The 24,521-nt window shown below is 55.8% G+C and overlaps 2 protein-coding genes across 4 annotated transcripts in view; one reads left to right on the plus strand and one right to left on the minus strand.

The window, feature by feature from the left end:
• Positions 1-13,588, plus strand: part of TUBGCP6 (tubulin gamma complex associated protein 6) — a 36,336-nt gene extending 22,748 nt beyond the window's left edge. For 2 of the 3 annotated variants that reach the window (XM_043965427.1, XM_043965428.1), the window contains 12 exons: positions 3,254-3,392; positions 3,873-3,983; positions 4,684-5,740; positions 6,279-6,340; positions 6,683-6,842; positions 6,977-7,145; positions 7,547-7,688; positions 8,286-8,480; positions 10,588-10,720; positions 11,019-11,232; positions 13,082-13,281; positions 13,396-13,588. In XM_043965427.1, the coding sequence (XP_043821362.1) occupies positions 3,254-3,392; positions 3,873-3,983; positions 4,684-5,740; positions 6,279-6,340; positions 6,683-6,842; positions 6,977-7,145; positions 7,547-7,688; positions 8,286-8,480; positions 10,588-10,720; positions 11,019-11,232; positions 13,082-13,281; positions 13,396-13,487 (2,674 nt within the window). In that variant the 3' untranslated portion in view covers positions 13,488-13,588. The remainder of the gene's footprint in view (positions 1-3,253; positions 3,393-3,872; positions 3,984-4,683; positions 5,741-6,278; positions 6,341-6,682; positions 6,843-6,976; positions 7,146-7,546; positions 7,689-8,285; positions 8,481-10,587; positions 10,721-11,018; positions 11,233-13,081; positions 13,282-13,395) is intronic. The other variant, XM_043965430.1, reaches the window with a different exon arrangement.
• Position 13,589: 1 nt separating this feature from the next.
• SELENOO (selenoprotein O) lies at positions 13,590-22,921 on the minus strand. The gene is made up of 9 exons (XM_043965440.1): positions 22,152-22,921; positions 19,260-19,463; positions 18,234-18,414; positions 17,183-17,313; positions 16,802-17,082; positions 16,524-16,674; positions 15,052-15,237; positions 14,416-14,572; positions 13,590-14,322 (listed from the first exon to the last, which is right to left on the minus strand). The coding sequence occupies exons 1-9, from the start codon at positions 22,802-22,804 to the stop codon at positions 14,143-14,145; spliced, it is 2,124 nt and encodes a 707-aa protein (XP_043821375.1). The 5' UTR covers positions 22,805-22,921; the 3' UTR covers positions 13,590-14,142.
• Between the last annotated feature and the right edge of the window lie 1,600 nt (positions 22,922-24,521).

A 24,521-nucleotide genomic window follows, 5' to 3' on the forward strand; every position in this document is an offset into this window, starting at 1 on the left:
AGATTTATCTAGTTCTGAGAGAGATAAGGTAGCTAGGTGGGACAGGGAATAGAGTACCAGGCCTGGAATCGGGAAGACCTGAGTTCAAATCCAGCCTCAGACACTTATTAACTGTGTGATCCTGGCCGAGTCACTTAACCCTGTTTGCCTCACTTTCTCATTTGTACAATGAACTGGAGAAGGAATTGGCAAACCACTCCAGTATCTTTGCTAAGAAAACCCCAAATAGGGTCACAAAGACTCAGACACAACTGAAAATTACTGAACAGTAACAGTGAGAAAAATCAATCGAAGTCTCCTACTAGTATAGTTTTACTATTTCCTCTTGTAATCCTTTTAATTTTCCTTAAGATTGCGGGTGCTGGGGCAGCTAGGTGGCGCAGTGGATAGAGCACTGGCCCTGGAGTCAGGAGTACCTGAGTTCAAATCCAGCCTCAGACACTTAACACTTACTAGCTGTGTGACCCTGGGCAAGTCACTTAACCCCAATTACCTCCCTAAAAAAAAAAAAAAAAAAGATTGCGGGTGCTATGTATACCATTTGGTGCATTTATGTTTGGTATTGATATCACTTCATTGTCTATGATACTTTTTAGTAAAATGTAGTTTTCCTGATTATCTTTTAAAATTAGGCCCATTTTTGCTTTGACTTTGTTTGAGATCATGATTGCTGCACCTGCTTTTTTTACTTCAGCTGAAGCGTAATAGATTCTGCTCCAGCCTTTTATTTTTAACTCTGTGTGTGTGTGTCTGTTTCAAGTGTGTTTCTTGTAAACAACATATTGTTGGATTCTGGTATCTACTCTACTCGGCTGTCTGCTCCCATTTTATGGGTGAGTTCATCTCATTCCCATTCACCATCATGATTTCTAACTGTGTATTTCCCTCTGTTTTATTTTTGTCTGTTTATCCTTCTCTCTCCTTTTTTACCCTGTCAAGTTTGTCTTGCTTCTGACCATTGCCTTCCTTTACCGTCCACCCTCCCTTTTATCCTCCCCTACCCCCTTTTCTTTTATTTCCTTCTCTTCCTGCTTGCCCGTTGGGTAAGATATTTTCTATACCTGACTCTGTGTGTGTGTTTGTGTATGTATTCACTCTTTGAACCAATTCTGATGAGAATGAGGTTCAAGCATTGCCCACCAACCCTCTCCTTTTTGCCCTGTAAAAGCTCTTCCTTGTCTACCTCTTTTATGTGAGATAATTTTCCCCTTTTCCCAGTCCATCCCTCTTTCTCACCCCCTTTTTTTTTGAGATCATCCTAAAATAATCAGGCCACGCCCATGCCCTCTATGTAGAGTTTTTCTAACTGACCTAATAATGATGAAGTTCTTGGGAGTTCCATCTCTTATCTTCCCACATAGAAATGTAAACAGTTTAACTCTATGAAGTCCCTTAGGATTTCTCTTTTCCTATTTACCTTTTTAAGCTTCTGTTGAGTATTTTGTTCGAATGTTAAATTTTCTATTCAGCTCTGGTTTGGTTTGGTTTTTAGTTGAGAATGCCTGGAAATCCTCTTATTTCATTAAATTTCCATTTATTCCCCTGTAGTATTATACTCAGTTTTGATAGATAGGTTATTCGTGGTTGGAATCCCAGCTTCTTTGCCTTCCAGAATATCATATTCCAAAATCCTGCTCCTTTAACATGGAAGCTGCTAAATCTTGTGTGATTCTGACTGTGGCTCCATGATATTTATATGGTTTCTTTCCAGCTGCTTAAAGTAGTTTTTCTTTGTCTTGAGAATTCTGAAATTGGGCTATAATCTTTCCTAGGAGTTTTAATTTTTTTTTTTTTGTATCTTTCAGGAGTTGACCAGTGGATTCTTTCACTTTCTATCATACCCTTTAGTTCTAGGGTATTGGGGCTCTTTTCCTTTATAATGTCTTGAAATATGTCTAGGCTCTTTTTTTTTTTTTAATCATGGCTTTCAGGTAGTCCAGTAATTCTTTTTTGTTTTATTTTTGCCGGGCAATGAGGGTTAAGTGACTTGCCCACGGTCACACAACTAGTAAGTGTCAAGTGTCTGAGGCAAGATTTGAACTCAGGTCCTCCTGAACCCAGGGGCCAGTGCTTTATCCACTGCGCCACCTAGCTACCCCTAGTCCAGCAATTCTTTTTTTTTTTTTTTTTTTGTGGGGCAATGGGGGTTAAGTAACTTGCCCAGGGTCACACAGCTAGTAAGTGTCAAGTGTCTGAGGCCGGATTTGAACTCAGGTCCTCCTGAATCCAGGGCCGGCGCTTTATCCACTGCGCCACCTAGCTGCCCCCTAGTCCAGTAATTCTTAAATGATCATTCCTCAATCTATTTTCTAGGTCAGTTGTTTTTCCAATAAGATATTTCACTTTTTTTTCCCCTAATTTTTTCTCCTTTTGACTTTGTTTTATTGTTTCTTATTGTCTCATAGAGTCACTAGCTTCCATTTTCCCAGTTCTCATTTTTAAGGAATTATTTTCTTCAATGAGATTTTTTTACCTCTTTCCATTTGGCCTATTCTGCTTTTTAAGGGAGTCTCTTCTTCAGTGAATTTTTGTGCCTCTTTTACCATTTTACCAATTTTAGTTTTTAAGGTGTTATTTTTTTCAGTAGTTTTTTGTGCCTCTTTTATCAAGCTATTAATTCTCCTTTCATAATTTTCTTGCATTACTCTCTTTTCCCACTTTTTCCTCTATCATTTGTATTTGGTTTCTGAATCATTTTTTGCTTTCTTTAGCTCATCCATGAATTCTTTTTGGGCTTATGTCCAATCTGCATTTTCTTTGAGCCTTTGCTCATGATTGTGTTGATCTTCTCTTCCACTGTGTTGTTCGTTTGTCCTTTGTTCTCAAAGAAGACTATGACGTTGGAATGATGTCATGACTTGTAGCGAATTGGATTTAAGTGAGGCAGAGCTTTGTAAGGTCACCAATTTCACTCTCCTCCAAAACCATCTGAATCCGGTGACAAGATATACATAAGGGCTACTGGAGATGGCCCCAGATGTTTAAGGCAATTGGGGTTAAATGACTTGCTCAGGGTCACACAGCTAGTAAGTGGGAAGTAAGAGGGAAAGCATTGTCCCAAGCTTCAGACTGTTTTCAGAGCTAATTCTGGAGGAGTCTGCGGTTTTTTTGGTGCTTCTAAAGTGGTCACTGCTCTCCTGGTCTGCCCTCTGGTCTTCACCTAGGAAGGGCCCCTCCTCTCGCGCAGCCACCAGTGCTCCTGCTCCCTTCTCTTGCGGGGTGCCTCACGCCGAGCCGGCCTTTGTCCCTGCAGGCAGGACCTAATTGACCATTACAGCAAGTTGTCAGAGGAGGCCGCTCGCCGTGAGCAGAGGGCTCTCTGGAAGATACAGAGGCACAAGCTGGAAACGGCCCGTCTGAACTTTCTCTTAGAAGACCAGAAACGCATCCAGGTAGTGTCTGCGGGGGGCACGTGGAGATAGCCAGATGTAGTGGCCAGATGAGGGTCAGTGCCTGCCAGGTGCCCCCTGGCACGTGTGAGCTCTCAGCCTCACTCTCCACATCTGCAAAATGGGGAAATCAATTAACCCACAGGCATTTATTAAGCTGCAGCGTGCCGGGCACTAAATTAGGTGCAGGGAACACAAGGATGAAAAACTGGCCTTGCCCAGGTTGAGTGTCCATTCTATTCTGTGTGCCTCAGACCCGTCAGGTGTGCAGGCCAGTTAATCAGCAGCTCTTCTTGGCTGTATGCCAGACCCTGGGGACGCAGACAGAAAGGACATGGCCCCTGCCCTCAGGGAGCTGCAAGGATAAGTAAACGGCGGGCACATGCCTCAGCGGGAATGCCATAAATGTGGAATAAAGCCATGAGCATTTGGGGACGACTCGTGCTAGACCCTGTCACTGGCGGCCTCTATTTTGAATTTCAGGAGATGCTTCAAGATGTCTCAGAAGGAAAGTACAGGGAGAAGCTTGACATCCTTCCCAGTGTCCACCCCCCCGGACGAGCGGGGGCCTCAGGAGGGGAGCCCAGGGTCCAGGTGAGACACCAGCTTCGTGCTCAGGGGGCTGGCCTGGTCACCTGTAGCTGCCTTGGTCTTTCAGGATGGGGAGCTGCCCTGCCTCCCTGCAATGGGGTCTTAGATCAGAGGCTCCTGCACGGCAGCCCCCCGGAGCTCGGTACTGCCAGCCCTCCCCTCAGCAGCATCTCCAGATGCTCTGCTCGTCCCCTGTGTGCGGGCCAGCAGAGTGTGGGCATTGCTGGCCCAGGCCTCGGCCTCAGGTGCCTCTTGACTCTGCTGTCTGTGGTGTCCGGCACACACATCCGGACCAGCCCCAGGCTTTGCATCCCTTTACTGTTCAAGATACGCCGTCGAGGTGGGAAGTGACCCTGCGGCCTTGAAGGACAGACCCAGTGATGACAATCAGTTCTTCGAGCCAGAAGGGCTTTGAAATCAGGCCAAGCCGTGGGCAGAGTGGGAATAGGAAGGCTCATACACTGGGGGCTCTGGTTGGGCACAACCACTCATGAACATTGTCTGCTGGGGTGAAGAGGGCTTGGGACCCCCGGGCCTGGCGTTTGTAGGTCTAAGCATGAGCTGCCCTTTTGCCCAGGCATCAGCCTCTATTTCATCCATGTCTGGAGGCTTTCCTAGTTTCATCCCAGACCCCCCCCAGGCTCCCCCTCCTTGCCTTCACATCTGGCTCCTGAGGTGGGTCGGTTCTGTGTTTCCATTGCAGGCAAGACAGTCCTCAGATGACAGTGGTGAGCTGGGGGATTCCCAAGGGGCTTCGGAGGCTGCACAGGGGCCGCTGCCCTCAGCAGGTCCCTGGACATCAGAGCGGATGGAGCCTGAGGAGGCTGGCACAGATGGCCACACCCTGGCACCAAGGACTGAGGAGAAGCCGGGGCAGGCGGATGGGGCCAGCCTGGACCCAAGGGACTTCCTGCCCAGGCCTCTCCCCGAGGAGCTGCCTGCTGCTCCAGGCTCCACAGCCTCGTTGGAAGCCGCGCTGCAGACTATCTCTCTGGACCTGGCCCCCGCTGTGGAGCAAGGAGGAGGCCAGCAGCAGCAGCAGACATATGACTTCACCACCATCCTCCGGGCCCCCATTCCCTCCCCCTCCCGAGAGCCCCCAGTACCCAGGGACACGTGCCCCCGGCCCCGCTGGAGCCTCCACGGCCACGCCTCAGACTCCAGCATCCAGCTAGGAGAGTCCGTCTCTGAGCCCGAGACCCTGCAGCCACCTCCCAGCCCTGCAAGGAGCCGGGCCCGGTGGAATGTCCATGGTCACATCTCAGCCTCCCACATCAAGATGGGGGACTATGCTTCAGATGTGGAGCTGGCCCCACCCCGAGGAAGCGTCCACGGTCACGTGTCAGACAGCCGCATCCCTCTTGGGGCCTACATGTCGGAGGTGGCCTCTTCTCGCCCCCGCTGGAACATACACGGCCACGCCTCACAGTCCCACATGAAGCTAGGTGACCTCAGCGTGGAGACTGACGCCCCCTGGCCACGGTGCAGCGCCTTTGGCCACGCCTCGCAGTCCAGCCTCCAGCTGGGCCAGAGTGAACTTCCCCCTCCCCCCAAGCCCCTGTCCAGGCACCCAACCCCCACGGCGGCCACCTCCACCATGCAGTGGTTTTTGTACAACAGGGAGCTGGGCTGCCCAGGTCCAGGGCGGCCTCCAGGGGGGGATGCACTGCCCCAGCCCCTTTCCTCTGCCGACAGAGAAGAGCCAGGCCAGGAGCCTGTCCCAGAGGAGAGAGACAAACTGGGGGAGAGGCCGGCCGCCGGTAGGTATCCAGCATCCTCTCCGCTTGCTGAACTTGGGAAGCTCCCATAGGGATGTGTCAGACATGACTATTTAGGAAGCTGTGGCTTATGCGTCTCCTCCTACTGGGGGTGACTGCCCCCACCTGGGCCCCTCTCTTGCTTGTGAAGGACTGGCCTGGCCAAACTGGTAGGGGGGAAGCCAGTTTCCCATTTTACAGATGAGGCAACTGAGCATTTCAGGCCATCTTGAAACCCAGCAGCAGTTCTGGGGACCTTCTCTCTCCTCTCGGGGCTGCCCGCTGGCAAAGTACCCCTTGCACATGCCCAGTGCACACTGGCAGGCCAGCCAGGGCCCATTTTAGGATCGGCGGGGCACTGGCGTCATCGTGGTCCTAGAGAGTCAGAGGGCAAGGGTGAGGGAACTGAGGTCCAGCAGAGCCCAGTGCCTGCCCCAGGCTCACAGGAAAGGCTGGTTGGTGCTGGAGCCAAGTCTGAAGCTGCTGGACCTAGGGTGGGGAAGGATGTTCTGAGTGTGCTGTCCTCGTGTGGCTCTCCCAGGTTCGGTCGGGACGAGCGATGAGAGTGAAGACCTCTCCCCAAACCAGCCTCCTGTCTCGCAGGTAAGGAAAAGGCACCTCAAGCTCGACCAGCAGCTAGCTGGGGGCTTTGGCTCTGCCCCACCCCCACTCCTCAGGTCCCCTGAATGCCCTGGGCTAGGCCCTCAGAGACCCTTTACCTGCCCCTGGCTGGGTCCTCCTCCCCAAACCCCCCCAGGCTCCCATATGATCTTGGCTTTGGGCTCATTTCTGGCAGTATTTTGTACTTCCTAGAAGGCCACTGTGCTCTGGCAGCCGGGGTCTGGGCCCCCCTGGGGTGCACACAGGTCAGCTGTTGTGTCCCCAAGGGGAGTGGCCCAGCAGTGCCAGCCCCAGAAGTGGTTTTCTGCTTTGATTTTGTTCTAGAAGACAGAAGTAGAAACCCCATCCGCGGCCCACACAGCCTCCCCCAGACCCGAGGAGGCAAAGGATAGGGCCAAAGACCGCACCCAGGAAGAGGCCTACTTGAAAGCCTTGTCTGACCAGTACTGCCTGGAGAAATACCAAGACAGCTACAGCCTGATGTGTGAGTGACCAGCTGCCTCCTGGGCTGGAGGCTGGGTTTGGGGCTGCCGGGCAGGGCCTTGGAGCATCTGTACCCAGGCAGGGTGGCCATGGGCTGCAGACAGAGCTGACGTCTCTGGCTTCACTGTCCTGCAGCCGAGCCTCCGGTGTCCCACCTCATGCGCCACATCGTTCCCAGGCCCTTCTCCTTCCCCATGGATCCCCGAGGGCCACTGGCAACTGATGAGACCTCGGTTCAGCTGAGCGAGCTCCTGACCCTGCCCGTGCTCATGAAGCACTCCATCACGGCCCCGCTGGTGTCTCAGTGCGTGTCTGGGGACTGGGGGGCTGGGGGTCAGCCCTGCTGTCTGGGGGCTGCTCTGGGACGGGTTAGAGCTGAGCGAGCTCCTGACCCTGCCTGTGCTCATGAAGTACTCCATCACAGCCCTGCTGGTGTCTCAGTGCGTGTCTGGGGACTGGGGGGCTGGGGGTCAGCCCTGCTGTCTGGGGGCTGCTCTGGGACGGGTTAGAGCTTCCTGAGCTTCCTGAGCTGGGAGAATGAACCGCCTTGGAAGGGAGCTCCCCGTCCCTGGAGCAGAGGCTGATGGTGCTTCTGAGGGGTTGGTAGATGGAGAGAGGCTGTTTGCTCACTGTCTCGGCCCAAGCGGCCCCTTGTGTCTAAGGGCTGGGCCTTGGCCTTGACAGGTAGCGTCCTTCTCCCCGCAGTGTGTCTCTTGTGAACAAGGCAGTTGTCGATTACTACTTTGTGGAGCTCAGCCTAGAAAAGCACTTCGAGGCCTTGCGGCACTTCTTACTCATGGAAGATGGGGAGTTTGCTCAGTCTCTCAGTGACCTGCTCTTCGAGAAGGTACCAGGCGGGGCTGCACACTACACTCTAGGCTGGGCCAAGCGTCACACAGGCCCTAGGGGGAGCCCAGGTGGGAGGGGGCGGGGGACCCTGGGCAGGCCCTTTGGAGCCTGCTGTGGGGGTCTAGGAGCTGGCCTCCCCCTGGGCCCACCTGGCACCCACACTTTGTAAATGCCTGGGGCCCTAGGGGAGATGGGTGGGTTTAGATAAGGGACCAGGCCTGACTGTGGGACTGAAGGTGAATCACTGACCCTCTCTGGGCCTGCTTCCCCCTCTGTCACGGGGCAGTAGGACTTGCAGTGCTCAGCCCCCAGACCTGGGGGAGTTTGGGGCGCAGGGAGTCTTGCCTCTAGGACTGTGCTCAGTGGCCGCTGGCGTGAAGTGGGTGGGTCTCTGGTCCTGCTGCCGGGGCGGGGGGGGGGGCACTGTTGTTCTGGGCTGTCTTTAAGGGGCTGGCTGTGTCAGGAAGTGACCTCCCTGGACCTCTGTCTGCCCATCTGTTAATGGGGACCACAATCCTCCCTGCTGGTGGGCACAGGCAGCCACCCCCTTGTGGCCAGCGCCTGCCAATGCCTCGTCTTGGCTTGTCTCCTTCAGCTGGGCTCTGGGCAGACTCCCGGGGAGCTCCTGAACCCTCTGGTCCTCAACTCTTTCCTCACCAAAGCGCTGCAGTACAGCCTGCATGGGGACACGCAGCTCGCTGCCAACCTTTCCTTTGCTCTCAAGTACCTGCCGGACGTGTTCACCGCTAATGCCCCTGACGCCCTGAGCTGCCTTGAGCTGCGCTACAAGGTATGTGGCTGGTGGCACTGCACCCGCTTTCCTGGCGGGTAGGTGGGCAGCGTGTCTCCCCTTTTCTAAACTGTGGTTGTGTTCTCTTGTTCTCACACTCATACCTCCTCCTCCCTGCTCCAGTCATCTCCATGAGCTGCTGACAAAATGTATTTATGGATACTCTGTGTGCCCATCCCTGTGCTTAACAGCTGGGGGCTTGGGGGTGAATTAGGTCCTGCCCCCAGGGAGCTCCCAGTCTGGACAGATAGGGTAAGGAGCTGAGCAGCCTCGCACTCTGGGAATAAATGGGACCAGGGTTGGAGGACTCAGCGAAGGGAGGGACCTGGGTACAGTGGAGCAGTACCCTGGTGTAGGATTGGGCACTGGGGGACTGGAGGTAGGAGGCAGTGCTGCCTGTCCCCTGGGCTGTCACGGACACGGGGTGTGTTGCATTGTGTGGCCACTTTGCAGGGGAGGAGAGCTTCCTCCTGGGCACAGTGAGGCCTCCTTGGAGCTTCTGGACCAGATCCTGGATGCTTTGCAGCTGCCTTGGATCTGGGCCTTCCTCATCCCCAGCACCGGCTCATCTTCCTGCCAGACTGTGCCCGGTTTCTGCCAGACCCCTTTTGCAGGTTTCCCCCATGGGTTTTTGTAGAGTGAGCTCTTGCCCATGCTAGGATCCCTGGGCTGGTGAAACAAGAGGCTGCTGTGATCGTTTTTCTTCTGCTTGTTGTACCCATCATCCTGTTCTACTGAACAACCTGCTTCTTACCCAGGACAATTACAGCTTTGTGTTATGGTTGGAAACCTTCCAGTTTCTTTTAATTTTCATTGATTTCCTTCATATTCTTGACTTTGTGTTTTTCCAGACAATTTTGTTATTTTTCTTGCTCTATAATTTAGTATTTTGATCTGTATGACACTGAATTAAGTAAATTAATTTAGGCAGTATTGTCATTTTTTTATATTGGCTCAGCCTATCTATGAGCAACTCATATTTGTATACTCACTTAGATGTGTGAAGAATGTTTTGTAATTGTGTTCCTATAGTTCCTGGGCAGGCAGACTACTACATATTTTCTACTGTTTGCAGTTATTTATTTTTTTTTTTCAAATTTATTTATTTATTTTTTGCAGGGCAATGGGGGTTAAGTGACTTGCCCAGGGTCACACAGCTAGTAAGTGTCAAGTGTCTGAGGCTGGATTTGAACTCAGGAACTCCTGAATCCAGGGCCGGTGCTTTATCCACTGCACCACCTAGCTGCCCCCCTGTTTGCAGTTATTTTAAATGGAATTTCTCCATCTCTTCCTACTGGGTTTTGTTGGGGATATATAGAAAAGCCGGTGATTTGTGTGGGTTTATTTTATATTTGCAACTTTGCTGAAGTAGTTATTTTGACTAGCTTTTTAGTCAATTCTCTAAGTCGACCATTGTGTCATCTGTAAAAAAGTGATAGTTTGGTTTCCTTGTTGCCTGCAGCTTTTCCTTCGATTTCTTTTTCTTGTCTTACTGCTATAGCTCGCATTTCTAGTATGATCTTGAACAATAGTGGTGATAATAGGCACACTTGCTTCACCCCTCGTCTTATGGGGAAGGCGTCTAGCTTATCCGCTTTACAGATACCTCTGTGACACTTTTAGATTCTTACCATCATTTTAAGGAAAGCTCTCTTTATTCTGATGCTTTTTCGTGTTTGTAACAAAAATGGGGATTTTCCGCCTCTATTGAAATAATATTTTTGTTGGTTCTGTTATTGAATTCCTAATATGAATCCAGTCTTGTTACAGCGTAGGGTACTTGCAGTGTAGCTTTCTAGTCTCCTTGCTGGTGTTTGAAACTGTTCATCAATATTTATGAGGGAGATGGTTGTGTATTTTCTTTAACTTGCTCTGCTTTAGGTATCAGGACTGTATTGGTGTTAGAGAAGAGATTTAGCAGGACTCCTTTAGTATTGGAATTCGTCGTTCTTAAAGCATTTGGTAGGACTCACTTGTGATTCCATCAGGTCTGGGGAATGAGCTCCCTTATCGTCCCCGTCCAGCCCAGGGGCCACCACTTGCCTGCTCTGGACGCTGTGCAGCACCCACCCACAGATCTCCGCGTCAATCAGTCTCTCTCTCTCAGGTTGACTGGCCCCTCAACATCGTCATCACAGAAAGCTGCCTGAACAAATACAACAAGATCTTTTCCTTCCTGCTACAGCTGAAGCACATGATGTGGACGCTGAAGGACGTGTGCTTCCACCTGAAGCGCACAGGTGAGGGGCCCCTGGGACTTTGGTCTGATCAGCTTGTTTGAGAGCCTACTGTGTGCTGGGCAGTGTGCTGGCAGCTGAGGATGCAGAGACAAAAGGGAGCCACATGTATTCTAGGGGAGGACTGCTTAAATTTTTTCCACTCATGACCCCTTTTTGCCAGAGATTTTTACAGGCCCCCAGGTATAAAGGTATATAAAAGAGGTCTGTATAACCTTTTGCTCTTGCCACATTTTTCCTGGTGCCCACATTCAGTTACATGTTCTAGGGCATTAAGTCTGCTCTGGTCTGTTTGTTCCAGCATTAGTGAATCACGCCTCTGGCTCGGTGCAGTTCCGTCAGCTGCAGCTCTTTAAGCACGAGATGCAGCATTTTGTGAAGGTGATCCAGGGCTACATTGCCAACCAGATCCTGCATGTCACGTGGCGTGAGTTTGGGAACAAGCTGTCGGCTGTGAGCAACCTAGAGGAGATTCACCGCACTCATGCCGAGTACCTCAACAAAGCCATCTTCAGGTAGGAGGGAGCCCACACGGGAGTGGGTGGCTCCAATGGGCCGGCCAAGCAGGGTACACCTGGAAGAGAAGGGCTTTTCTCTCCCAAGCTCAGGAAACAGGGAATAGGCATTTGTGAAGCACCTGCTTGGCCAGGCACTTTGTCAGGCACCTGACAGAGACTGAATTTGACCCTCACAACACCCCTGCGAGGCAGACGCTGTTGTTACCCCCATTTTACAGTTGAGGAAACTGAGGCAGGCGGGGAAAGCGACTTGCCCAGTCACATGACTAGTCCATGTCTGAGGCTGGATTTGAACTTGGGTCTTCGTGACTCCAGGCCCAGGGATCTATCCACTGCACAGCCTAGCTTCCCTGTGATGGTAGGTAGGGAAGACTCTGGATTTCAGAGGTGCCAGCGTCCAGCTGGGAGCACCACAAGAGAAGCTAAGGAAAGCTGGGTAGAGATGGGGAAGAATTCAAGGCAGTCAGCAAGCACTTATGTGCCTTCTATGTGCCAAACACCCGGCTCAGCCAGGGTGTTACAAAGAAAAGCAAAAGCCAGTCCTGCTCTCCGAGCTTACAGTCTACTGGGGGGGGGGGCCAGAAACAACACACAAATTAACTACATATGGCATCAACAGGAGATGATTAACAGAGGGAAGGCATAGAGCTAGGAGGGAGCCAGGCATGGAGGATGACCAGAGAAAATGCCCACCCAGAGCTGAGAGGCCCCTCAGAAGAGGAGACCACTGTCACTGGATCAAAGAGAATGTGTCAGTGAGGAAGGTCTTAAGACCAGGGATGGCAGAGGGGCTGGGTTAGGAAGGGCCTTGAATGCCAAACAGCAGCTGGCACTGGATCCTAGAGGTGACAGAGAGCTCCTGGGGTTGGTTGAGTAGGGGCTGATGTCATCAAACCTGCGCTTTAGGAAGATGACTGGTGACTGAATGGAGGGTGGAGGGGACCCCCTCCCCCAGCAGCTCCTGCGGTAGTCAAGGTGATGAGGCCCAGACCAGGGTGGTGGCAGGGTCAGAGGAGATGGACAAGAGGCAGCCTAGAGGAAGTTGACAGGCTTTGGCAGCAGCTAAGAGGGGGGGTAAGAGATTATGAGGGGCCCAGGATGGTGCTGAGTGTGATCCTGAGGGACTGGGAAGAAGGGGGATGCCTTCTGCAGTGGGGAAATGGGCGGGGAGAAGAGCTTCGTTTTGGTCCTGTTCTAATGGACACCCAATTGCACCTGGAGGTCAGCAGACATTGTCATGAAGTCACCCAGTGGAGGAGTCTAGAGGGAGAAGGGGACCCAGGACAGAACCCTGGGCGACACCTACAGTGGGAGGGTGTGATCAGGAGGAGCGACTGACAGTGTTGGATATGCTGCCTGCAGAGAGGTCAGGGAAAATGATGGGGGAAGGGCACTGGATCTGGCCACTGTGGAGCAGTTCACCAGGAGCCCAACTGTAAGGGGTGAAGGAGACAAGGAAGGGTGGAGGCCCCAGGAGCTGAAGGATGGCGGAGACATTGAATGTAATGGGGCGAGGTCCTGGGAGATAGGAGAGAGAGGACGGGCCAGTGAGACATCGAGGACTTTCCAGGTGGGGCGGGGTGGCTGCACTAGCTCGGACGGGTGGGTCTGTCTGCTTGGCAGAGGGAGAGCGTTTGGACCAGCTGGGCCCAGTGGAGACCAAAGAGGACGAACCTGTAGTGCCCCTGGGGGGGGGGGGCCACAGCTGGGCCTGCCTTGGTAGCATTTAGACAGGCAGGGAGATGGAGGGGTGGTATTTAAGGGCTCCTGTTGTGGCCAGCTTGGCCAGGACAGAGGGGCTTGGCTGGAAGGCCTACCTGACCTCTCTGCCTGCCCCCCACCCCAGGGGGCTGCTGACGGAGAAGGCCGCTCCTGTGATGAACGTCATCCACAGCATCTTTAGCCTCATCCTCAAGTTCCGCACTCAGCTCATTTCCCAGGCCTGGACCTATGATAGCAGCCGGCAGGTGGCCGTGCACCCTAACTTTGCTCTCATGCAGCAATCCTACAGCACCTTCAAGTACTACTCCCACTTTCTTTTCAAAGGTAACACCTGGGAGTTGCAGAGGCCAGAGGAGTTTAGGGCTGGGGGCTGGGCACTTCTGGCCTTGCATGTCTTGCACTGGGGGCACAAACCCTGCCTGGTCTTCTTCCCTACAGTGGTCACCAAGCTGGTGAATCGAGGGTATCAGCCCCATCTTGAAGACTTCCTCCTGAGAATTAATTTCAACAACTACTACCGAGACGCATGAGCCGTGGCCCAGGCAAGGATTGGCGTATCATAGAAGGCCCCTCTGTAAATAGCTGGCACGCACACAATAAAGGGTCCTGGGGACTGCTCCCCTACCCAGCAGTCAGTCCAGTAGCATTCTTTATTGGGGGTGGGTGGGGGGGGTGGCTGTTTGTACAGACAGGAGAAAGCGAGCTGGGCTGCAGTGGGACCACCCCCTCACCGAGGAGCCGCCTCCTCTTTAGAGTGTAAGTCCCGGTCAATCACCGGATGAGTTTCTATTTCTAAGGCCCTGAAGATGAAGAAACCAGCTGGCTGCCCCCTCCACAGGGGCAGGGCAGGCTCCCCTTCCCCTCTTTAGCACCTCTGCCACTGGCCAGAGGCAGCTCCCAGCATCTACTAGGAGTGAACAGCTTCAAGAAAAGGCGCAGGGAGGAGGGAGCGCAGGGAGGAGGGGCGTGGTGTTGGGTTACCTAGTCAGCATCAGACAGAGACAGGTCACACTGACTGGATGTCTTTGCCTTCATGGAAAAACAGCCATTTGGTGGCTGAGGTGTGGTCCCGCCCCGCAGTGGCTGGACATGTGCAGGGACCAACCAAAGCACCAAATGCCCTGTTTTGGTGACTCAGTGGTGCCCAGGAGCCTTGTGAGAAATGGGGAAATGCCCACAAGGCAGCTACGAAGATCACGTGACACACAGCTCTGCGGCCCAGAGGGGGGGCTTTCTGCTGTAGGCCAGGCGGCGGCCGCCGGCGGCTGCTGCCCCACTCTCCGCGGCCTCCGTGAGCTCCTCTGCGTACTCCTCCTCCTGGTCCTCGCAGTAAGGTTTCTCCAGCAGTTTCAACACCCTCCGCACCTAGACAGGAGGGTGGGCGATGCGGGCGTGTCACCGGAGGAAGGGAAGGAAGCCCTCTCCCACCCCTTGGGAGCGTGGCTGCCGTGCCCCTACCTCCGAGAAGTCGCCCCGCTCCGCAGCTTCGATGGCATTCTGGGCCATGTAGTTCCTCAGGATGTACTTGGGATTGGAGGATCGCATGACTCGCACCCGCTCCAGGTTCCAGTTGTTCCTGTTGCTGACGCTCTGCATGTCTCGTTCCAACCGGGCTCTGGAATGGCACAGGGAGGAGCTGGGTGCCGGCCACAGCCTTGGGGCCTCCCTTCGCTCGGATGCCTGCCCTGCTTCATCCATACCTTCAGCAAGCACTCTCTGAGCACCTGCTGTCTACAGGGCACCGTGCCAGGGGCAGACAGCACAGACCAAAATGGTCCACACCCTCACGGGGCTTACCTTCTCTTGGAGGAACACCACCAACACAGGTGCGTAAACAACAAAGAATTTGGGGGAGGGGACAATCAGGACAGGCCTCCGGGGCACAATAACAGATCCTAGACTCTTAGGGGGTGCTCCAGGCAGGGGGCCCATGGTGGAGAAAGGCGTGGAGACTGAGAAGGAAAACCACAAGTTTGGCCAGAGCAGAGTAACACGGATCAGCGGGAGAAGGGAGGCCGGGCCAGACCGGGAAGAGGCCAGAGAAGTCTGTTTTCCCTGGAGCCGGGAGGCGGCGAGGAACATGTCCGGTCTCACCTGTAGCTCTGGAGCCACGTCTCCCAGTGCTCCCGGTTTTGGGTGATCAGCTCAGTGGGGGACAAGTGCTGCAGTTTAGAGGACTGCTCGATCCGCTCCAGTTCCTTGTTGACGCTTGCCTTAGTTCCAATTAAAGCAAAGAGCTGAGGGTTGGACTGGGCCAGCATGAGCATCATAGAGAGCTGCCTAGGAGCGAAGAGATGGGGCACTGCCGAGACCCACGCCTCCCTCCCCCACAAATGCACTGCCTCCCACCTCCCGTGTTTGACGGTCACTCCACTTCTCCCTGTTCCCTGCAAACCCTCTGTCTCATCCAGCCGCCACCGTCCTCACCCCACATGCTACTGAATAAAGCAAACCAGGGAGCGGGGCTGCCTGTCCCCCCAACCCCCTTCCCTCGGCCCTGAGCTCATCAGGCTGCTCTGCACCCACTCCGTGTCTCCCTGTCATTCCCCTCCCCCTCAGCTTCTGTGGTCAGACTCCTCGAGAGGTCATTGCTAACGAGCGTCTCTGCTTCCTCTTCCTCTTCCTCTTCCTGTACCTGACCAGGATCTGGTTACCAATGTGCCTCCCCCCCCCCCCCCAAGCTGAACAGTGAACACAGGCTTCTCTTTGTCCTGTTGTCAAAAACTGCACAATTGCTTTCTGAGGCTTCCCCCAGGGCCCCCCCTTCCTGAGACCCTGCTCAGGATATGCCCCTCCTCCAGGAAGTCTTCCCTGCCTCCCACTAGGGGATGAAGCCCCCCTCCAGTGCCAGACAGCGGAAGGAGGGGGTGAATGAGCCCAAGGAGACTCAGCTTCTTTTTGCTAACCATCCAACAGGGCCTAAAGGAAACAACCCAATGTGCCCACCCTGGCGCCTCGGGGGGGGGGGGGGGGGGGTTAGACGGGGCCCATCTGCGGAACCCCACCGAGGTTCAGGCTCTTGGGTAGGGGAGAGGTGGTGTCCCGTGTAACTCCCCTCCCTTCTTACAGCATCGACATCCGCCAAGAAAATACACCACAAACCTCACTGCTGGAAAACGGCAGTATTTGAACTCAGAGCTTCAGATTCCAGTGTCCTCCACAGCAGGACACCAGCCTTGGAGTCATGAAGATCCGAGTTCAACTGTACCTCTCTGCCTGCCTCAGTTCCCTTAGCTGTGAAATGGTGATAAGAAATCCCATAGCATCCTCCATCCTGGGCTCAAGGCTCAAATGAGGTCATGTGCCTCGTAAACCCTAAAGTTAGGACTGGCTATCATTCTTATGTCCTGAAGCTGTGATGCCCACCCCCCAGTGCAGTAAAACCTTAACTACCACAGAGCATTCTGGACTCCTGGGAAGGACGTGCTGTGAGGAACCCGAGGCAGGCAGAGAAGTGACTTGCTAGGGTCACCCAGGTAGGAAGGTTCTGAGGCTGGATTTGAACTTGGGTCTTCCTGATTCCAGGCCCCGTGCTCAGCACACTGTGCCCAGTGCAGGGTACCTACCTGGGCTCCATCTGTGGCCTGAAGGCCAGCTTCAGTTCTTCCAAGGAGGCGCACTGCTGAGCAAGCTGGTCCAGGAAGCGAGCCTCCTGGGTGGGCTCCAGCGCCACAGAGAAGGAGCTCAGTAAGTAGAACGTGTTTGTAAAATCCGCCCCTAGAAACCAAAACAAAGCGTGTGGGTGCCAGGAGCCTTCTGGAGGCAGTGGCCCCAGCTCGGCCGCTTCAGGGGGTCTCGGCTCCTCACATACCACCTGTCGTCCCCAGGACCTCCGCCCACTGACCCGTGAGGTGCATGGTCTCCAGAAGGGCAGACACCAGCTCCCGGTCCTCCTCGAGCTCCAGCCGGATCAGACCCAGCTTCTGCCTCATCTTGTGCAAATAGCACTTCTCGAACTCGGTGTCGTACTCTTCCCCGAGGATGGGCTCGCTGAGCTCCAGGGGCAGCTCGGGCACCAGGGCCTCGGCCAGCTTCTGCAGGTTCCACTTACACACCTCGGGCTGCTTGTTGTACGCATAGCGGCCCGACGTGTCTGAGCTGTTGCAGATGTGATCAGGGTCGTACCTGGCCAGGGAGTCACAACGAGCCGCCTGTGATAGCGGCCCCCAGACAGCCAGCCCTGGGCGCGTGGGGCAGCCTCAGGCCCTGGGGAGGAGCGCCTCACCTGTCCATGAACCCAAAGGGCCCATAGTCGATGGTGAGCCCCACGATGCTCATGTTGTCCGTGTTCAGCACGCCGTGGCAGAAGCCCACACATTGCCAGTCGGCCACCAGCCGCGCAGTGCGCCGAGTGACCTGGCCAGGGGAGGGGGTACGGTCACAGCCTGGCCTTGGAGCTCCCCTTTTCTGTGTCCCTCTCCGGGCAAGCAGGCCTCCTGTATAGTCAGACTTCTAGGCTACCCTCTTTTTTCTCCTTTTTCTTCCTCCCGTGAAGGTGGAATCTGCCCACGGTGGCTGGAAGGGCTGGCCTGGTGCCCTTCCCTTGCCCACACCAGACCCAAGGGGATGCAGGCCTAATGGAGAGGTTCCTCCCCTGCCCCTTGTTAAGTCAGAGACGGCTTATTCCTAAGAAGCAGCTCCATGGCCAGAGAGTGGGAGGCAGGGTTCAGGAGTCCCCCAAAAGGAGACAGTCACAAAAGCATCAGTAGCCACAGAAAGGTTTCCAGAGGTAGACGGTTGGAGAACAGATCCAAGCAGAGAACAACCCTAGCCGTCTTCCCAAGTCCTGAGTGCCCTTTGAGGCTTGCCCTTTCCTGGTCCCCCACCCCTAATGTCAGCAGCCCCCCTCTGGCAGGTACACAGTAGACACTTAATAAAGGAAGGTGCTGAAGGCTTCAGCAACAATTCAGGGGCCTCAGGCTATTGTTTTTTCGGTCTGTCCTTGGTTTGTTACCCAGTGCGGTTTTCACAGAAACCCCTGGTGTCCCCAGGGGAGGCCAGTGCTTATGTTGTGGCTGGCTGGGGGCATCTGTGAGTCCAGAGAGCACTCTGGGAGCACCATGGGGCCAGGCTAGCTCAAGGCAAGCCGGGGCCTCCCTTCCCTCACAGGCAGCTACAGGCCAAGGGTCTCCCCAGCCCCCTCCAGCCCTGCTAAGTCCCAGGAGTACAAGAGATCAGACAAAAGGACTAGCTGCAACCTGAGCCAAAGGTCTGCAGCGAGAAGGAGGGAAAAGCTGCATTTACTCTTGGAGACCCCCCCCCCCCAGCCCACCTACCTCTCGGAAGAAGGCCGCATTCCTCTGCACGCTGTTCTCTGCAAAGGCGGCCTGGATTTCTGGGTAAAAACTACCAATGACATAGTCGAGCATTTGTATCCGTATGTCATTCCGGCCCATGCTGGGGCCTTTTCGCCCCGTGTGTTCATCAGGAGGTTTAAAAATCTCAAAAGAGCCAAATCTAAGAGGAGAAAACAGCCTTTCAGGATGACAGACCCTCCCCCCACATAAAGATCCAAGCCAAGGCTCCTTCCGTGGGATCTGGGAACCTGTGGTTATTTTATCCAGTGAACGTGATCATCCTGACAAGGCTCACTGTGTGGCCCCAGGGACCCAGGACCCAAGAAAGGGGAAGAAGCCCCTTTGGGTCCAAGGTGAAGCCATTCTCTAAAATGATGCAGCGATATTCCAGCTGCTGGTTACCTGTCAGCTGCTGCCAAATTCCAGGCCAGGAAAGCAGGGCCATCACGGTCAGAGTTTAGGCCTTGACCAGCTCTTTCATTAGTAACACCTCTCCTTGGCACCAGAGGCTTCCAGGCTGGTGCCAGCTGTGCAGAGCGCCCGCTCAGAAGCCAGCGATAAGGGGAGGTCCAATGTCAAGGCTAATGCTGACCTCATTGAGTGTGGGCCAGGCTCCTCCGCTGTCCCTGCCCCCTCCCTCATCTCTGCTTCTTTGCAACATTAACTACATTCAGAAGTTCACTGAAGCAGAGGGTCCTGCCTTTACCTGTGGCTGGTGGGGTGGCCCTTGGCAGACATGATGTAGCCCTCAGTCCAGCTATGCCCTGCGGGAGCTCCTCAAAGCTTGTATATTGTGTGTGTGTGGGGGCGGGGGGGTAATAGTTCTCCCCACCCCCACTACTTAGAGCCTACCCATTGGCTCCTTTTGTCCTTGGAGGGGGCAGCCAAGCACCCCCTGTAGGAGTCCTTGGCGGAGGTCAGACCAAACTACAATCTGCCAACCCAGCCAATCCCAGGCAGTGGGCTGGGCCATCCCCACCCCCAGGAAGGTGGGACCTCTGTTACCTCAGGAAAGTGGAGGCGATGCGCAGCACCACGGCACAGTTTTCATATTTGGGATTGCCATCGTAGTAGATGTCCCGAATCACTTTGGACTCGGAGGTCACGCAGGAGCCTGCCCGGGTCGTGGGGATGCCCAGGTGGAACATGGCCTCACTGCACAGGAATTCCCGGATGCTGGAGCGCAGAACTTTGCGGCCATCAGCTTGCCTAGAACCAAAGGGATAGTGCTGACATTTGAAATACCTGCCATGCAAAAGCTTGCAAGAGGTCTGTGGTGGATGGACAACCTCTCTAGAAGCCCAGGCACTTGTGGCCTGGCCCCCAGCCAGCTACACAGCATGGGGCTCCTTGGACAAAGGATCTTGCCCACTTTTCTGGGCCTCGGTTTCCTTTCCTGAACTAGCCGGTTTCTAAAGTCCCTGCCAACTCTTACTCCTAAGATAAACAGGAAAAACCAGGTGCCTGGGGCACATGGGCAGCAGCTCTCCTCCCACTAGAATGGCAGCATCCAAGAAGATCAAAGGCCAGGGCCGGCTAAGACCTTTCTTCCAAAAGCAGGAGCCGCCAGGATGTCCCTCACATGTCATCTTCTGGGCTCCACTGGGATACCTCTGTCAGCAGGGACTCCCCTACAAAGCCCACTGTTCTCTGGGACAGTCCAGCAGAGAGAAGCCAAATGAGATACGACAGGATAATCTTAGCCCTTGCCAACTACGTCTTTAAGGAAGGTACTCAGTGGGGAGAGGGGACACAGATGCACCCATCACCAACACATCCGGCGAGAATGGCCGAAGGATAGAGGAGAAGCCTCACTTATGTGGGAAGTCACCGGCTGCCCCATCTTTACTTCCTGCCTTGGCTCCCTCTCTCATCAGCCCCGAGGCCACAGACGGAAAAGCCGTGTGGAAACTCTCCGGGGACACTTAGAGACGCTTCGCTGGTTAGAGTAGGGGCCTGGCCAAGGTGTCATGTGGCTCAGCCTTGATCCTTGGCAGACAAAGGTAAAAATAAACTCCCCTTGGCCCTCGTTTTATCTGAACCTGAGACAAGGGACTTACTTCTTATCCCAGGTGAGATTTCAGAGTCTTAAACAGGAATCTGGCAGCCTCTCAGCCTAACCCTACCAAAGCAGTCTTCCCCAAAGTCCACTGGGGGCTCCTGCACAGGTTCAGGAAGAACGGGGCCCCCTGGGCCCCAGACCGGGGGGCAAACAGCAGCCCCCTGAGCACCCCCAGGCTGCAGGCAACCCAAGGCCCAGGGTCAGTCAGCTAGGCCTCAGGCAGCACAGCCCATTGCCAAGGTGGGAAATCAATGGGACCAGTGGCATAGGATTTAAAACCCACGCAAAGGAGCCTCCAACAAAGGTCTTCAGAAGGAGTCAGAAGTTTCATTGATGAAATGTCAAAAGCTCATACTGGCAGGAAAGCCAATGACCCTTCTGAGAAACATTTCTTAACTAATTGTGCTTAGATAGAAAACCATGTGGGTCTTTCATCAGAAGACAGAATGCTACAGTCTGAGGTAATAACAGCTCACATTCCCAGAGTCCACCATGGTTTATGAGCACCTCCTTCACAGCAGGGCCGATTTTACAGGAAAGGAAACTGAGGCTCAGAGATCATCTTGCTACCTGCAACATAGCAGCCCCAGGCCTGGCATCCAAATCTCTAGACTCTGGGCCTAGACCTCTCAATCTGAGTTTTCACTTCTATCTCCAGGTGACCAACAGTAACTCATCTTCATAAATGTGCTCCCAGCAGAAAGCTGAGTGTGTGTGTCCAAAGCAGAAGTGGCTCAATATGGTTTGTGACTGTACCAGAACACGGGGAGGGACAGAGAGGGCTCAGACATGGGGGGAAGCAGAACCCTGAGGCGGCAGGCCCGCTGCACAGGTTGGGGGGGGGCGCCACTGCCAAAGATGGGGCCCATCCGGCTCTGTGGGTGACACCTGATCACTGGGTGGGGGAAGGGCCTTTGTAAAGGGAATCTTGTTGTGTCAGAACAAGCTGTACCGATATCTGACCAGTCTTGCGCTCACTGCCTTCTCTCTGGCCCTCAATTTCTTCCCTGTAAAATCAGGGGCTAGCCTAGATCGCCTCTAACTACCCTATGACACACATCCCATAACAACTCCTAGGTCTATGGTAAAGTCCACAAAAAAGACAATCACCAAGGGAAAATGCCCAAATCCCCCTCCTCCTTCAGAGCCCCTTTCAGCGGCTGCCCCGACTCTTCCCTGCCCTGAGAGCCCTCCCTAGCAGATGTGAGAGGTTCCCTCCTACAAGCCCCCGGTAAAGAAACGCAGACCCCCCTCCCCCCCACCCCAGGACGGCATCTTGTGGGGCATCAGGCAGGGAAAGGCAGGCAATGAGGGCCACTGGCATCTGCCCTCAGGCACATTTAAAGCAACAGACCTAGGGATTAATCAAAGGAAAGTGCTGATCGCCTTGGAGCTGTCCCCTAATCCCCTCGCCCAACACCCACCGGGCAGCCTGGGTCACCGGGCTGAGGGGGAGAGAGGGCAGACCAAGCCCTGGAGCACAGGAAGGGGCTGCTGGGGAGGAGGAAGTAGGGGTGGGGGAGAGGCCGGAGGTAGCAAGGCTAGGGAAGAATTGGGGGAACGGAAACCTGAGACCTTGGAACCTTTTAGGGCAAAGGTCACTCTGGGAAGGGGTGGCAACTGGGGGGGCTGGGCCAAAGCACCCCTAGACTTACAGACGGGGGCCGGAGGACCGGTGGGGGTCAGGCCAAAGGGGGGAGGCAAGTGGGGGAGAGTGGGAGGGGGCGCCATAGGGCAGGCACAGGGGGGTCCGGGCCCGCAGGTGGGAGTCAGGCCGAAGGGGGCGGGCAGGGGGAGGGGCCCGGGGGCCGGGGCAGGGGGCGGGGAGATCTCACCGGGAGAAGGGCGTGAGGCCGGCGCCCTTGAGCTGCAGCTCCCAGCGCTGGCCGCCGGGGCCCAGCACCTCGCCCAGGTACATGGCGGCGCCGTCGCCCAGCTGCCCCGCGAAGCTGCCGAACTGGTGGCCGCAGTAGCAGTGCGCGGCGGGCTCGGAGCCGGGCAGCAGCGCGTTGCCGCTGAAGTAGAGCTCCAGCTCGGCCTCGGCGCCGGAGCCCGGGCGGCGGCGGCGGCGGGATCCCCCGGCCTCGGCCTCCTCTTCCTCTGGCTCCTCCTCTTCGCCCTCGGGCTCGGCACCCGGTGGCGGCGGCGGGCCGAGGCCGAGCAGCGCCAGCGCCGGGGCCGAAAACGCTACGAGGCGCGGCTCGCGGAGCGGGGAGGGCCGAACGCGGCTGAAGCAGGCGCCCGGCACCGGCCGCGGGGCCAGGTCCCCGCCGGGCGGCGGCTCCTCCACCGGCAGCGCCCGCAGGGCGCGGTTGTCGAAGCGGAGGCCCGTGAGCCAGCCCCGAGCAGCGGGCAACGGCTGCATGTCGGGCGGCCCCGAAGAGAACGGGCGCGGGCCGGGGCGAGCGGCCCCGGGCGACGGCGGCGGTGACAGCAACAGCAACCGCGGGCTGCGCAGGGCGGCGGCACGGGAGATGGAGGCTGCCATTCACGTCGGCGGCCCGCGCGCACTGCGCAGCCCCGGGCCCGCCCACCGCAGCGTCTTCGGTCCGGGGGCGGGACTTCGCGTCTCAGCCAATCCGGACCCTGGGGACCTAATCGTTATTGGCCCTGGCGGAGGGACTTGGCCTTGAGACCGCCCCCCAAATCGCGATCTCTGACAGGGGCGTAGCGTAGGGGCGGGGCTCCGTGCTGGAACCAAAGCCGGGGAGTAGGGGCCGCTCAAAGGCCAGGCTTCCTGGGGGGCGGGCCTCTGCACTCCCAAGGCCGAAGAGCGTAGAGGGCGGGGCTCCGCCTCCCAGAAAAGTTCAAGTCCTACGTCCGGAGCACTGCTGTCAGAAAAACGTCGAGGCAGGGGAGCGGCACTGCACCAACCAAGCAGCATAGAATTCGGGGAGTGCGGCTCCTTTCGGCTAATCCCGCTTCCCTGACCCGACGGCCCTCCGTCCTCCGACAAATACCGAGCCAAGGCCTCCGAGTCCAGGGGGCGGAGCTCAGTTCGCCAAAGGTCTCGGAGAGAAGTGGCTGTGGCTCCACCCTCCACCCAATAGGAAGAGTTAGAGCCCGGATTTTGTTTGGCAAAGCTCAGGGGGCGCGGTTCTGCTTTCCAGCCATTCCGGAGCGGAGAGGATGTGGCTCCGCCCTCCAACCAATAAGGACCACAAGGTTCGGGGCTTCTCTTCCCGAACTCCACAAAGTCCAGGGGTCGAGGCTGAGATCTCCAGTTGTCGCCCAGCGGGGCGGTCGTAGTTCCTCCTTCCAGCCAATACGGAGCGGAGGGGGCGGGGCCTTTCTTATCAAATTGCAAAGAGTCCACGAGACAATTTAGGGGCTTCCAGGGATCCCCAAGCTGAGGGCCCGTGACTGCACCGACTGCCCAATAGGGGGGAAAAGGTGCAGAACCTCGTTTTCCAGACAACAAAGGGTCCGGGGAGTGGGGCTTGGGTTTCCAACGGTCTCCTCGGTAACTGTACGTAGCTCCTTCCTCCAGCCAATAAGGGGGAAAGGGAGCGGGGTGTCTCTTTCGCAGCAGCAAAGATTCCAGGGATCGGGACTCCGTCTTCCAACCAACACCTGGAGGCGGGTCCCGAGCGAGACGGTCCCACCAATAGTGATCGGAGGCGGAGCTTCGCGCTCGGGAGCGCTGCTCGTCCGGGTGGCGGACTTGCGGGGGCTGCGGAACGGCCTGCGTGATCCCCCTGGTCCGAGGGGACCTTGGAGCTTCTCCTCTTGTCCCTCTCAGCCAGTACTCCGGGAGGCCACGCCTCCTCGGAACCTGGGAGAGGATGTTCGGCTCCTCCCGCCCCATCCTGCAGAGCCCTAGAGGCGAGGTCGGCCGGGGGAAGTTGCCCTCAGAGCGGGGCCACCAGGGACTGGATTTGGGACGCCCGCTCCGGGAGAAGCACGGAGGAGACCTCGTCTTCTGGCTTAGGGGCGGGGCCTCGTCCTTCCACCAATGGGGAGCTGGCGGGCCGGGACTGGAGCTGCGGTAGAAGAAAGACTGGGAGGACGGAGACCCAGCCTGGCGACCGTCACCCTCCCAGCGGGAGTGAGCCGAAGGGGTGGGGCTGCTGAACGAGAAGCAGCTAAACGAGGAAGGCTCGGCTCCTCGCAACCGGCTCGGCCCTGGCGACGGGGTACTGCCTTTCCACGGGCACGAAGGGAGGTCCAAGGGAGCGGTGCTGGGTCTCCCAGCCAATAGGGAG

Source organism: Dromiciops gliroides, chromosome 5, assembly GCF_019393635.1.
Source record: "Dromiciops gliroides isolate mDroGli1 chromosome 5, mDroGli1.pri, whole genome shotgun sequence".
Taxonomy (NCBI): domain Eukaryota; kingdom Metazoa; phylum Chordata; class Mammalia; order Microbiotheria; family Microbiotheriidae; genus Dromiciops; species Dromiciops gliroides.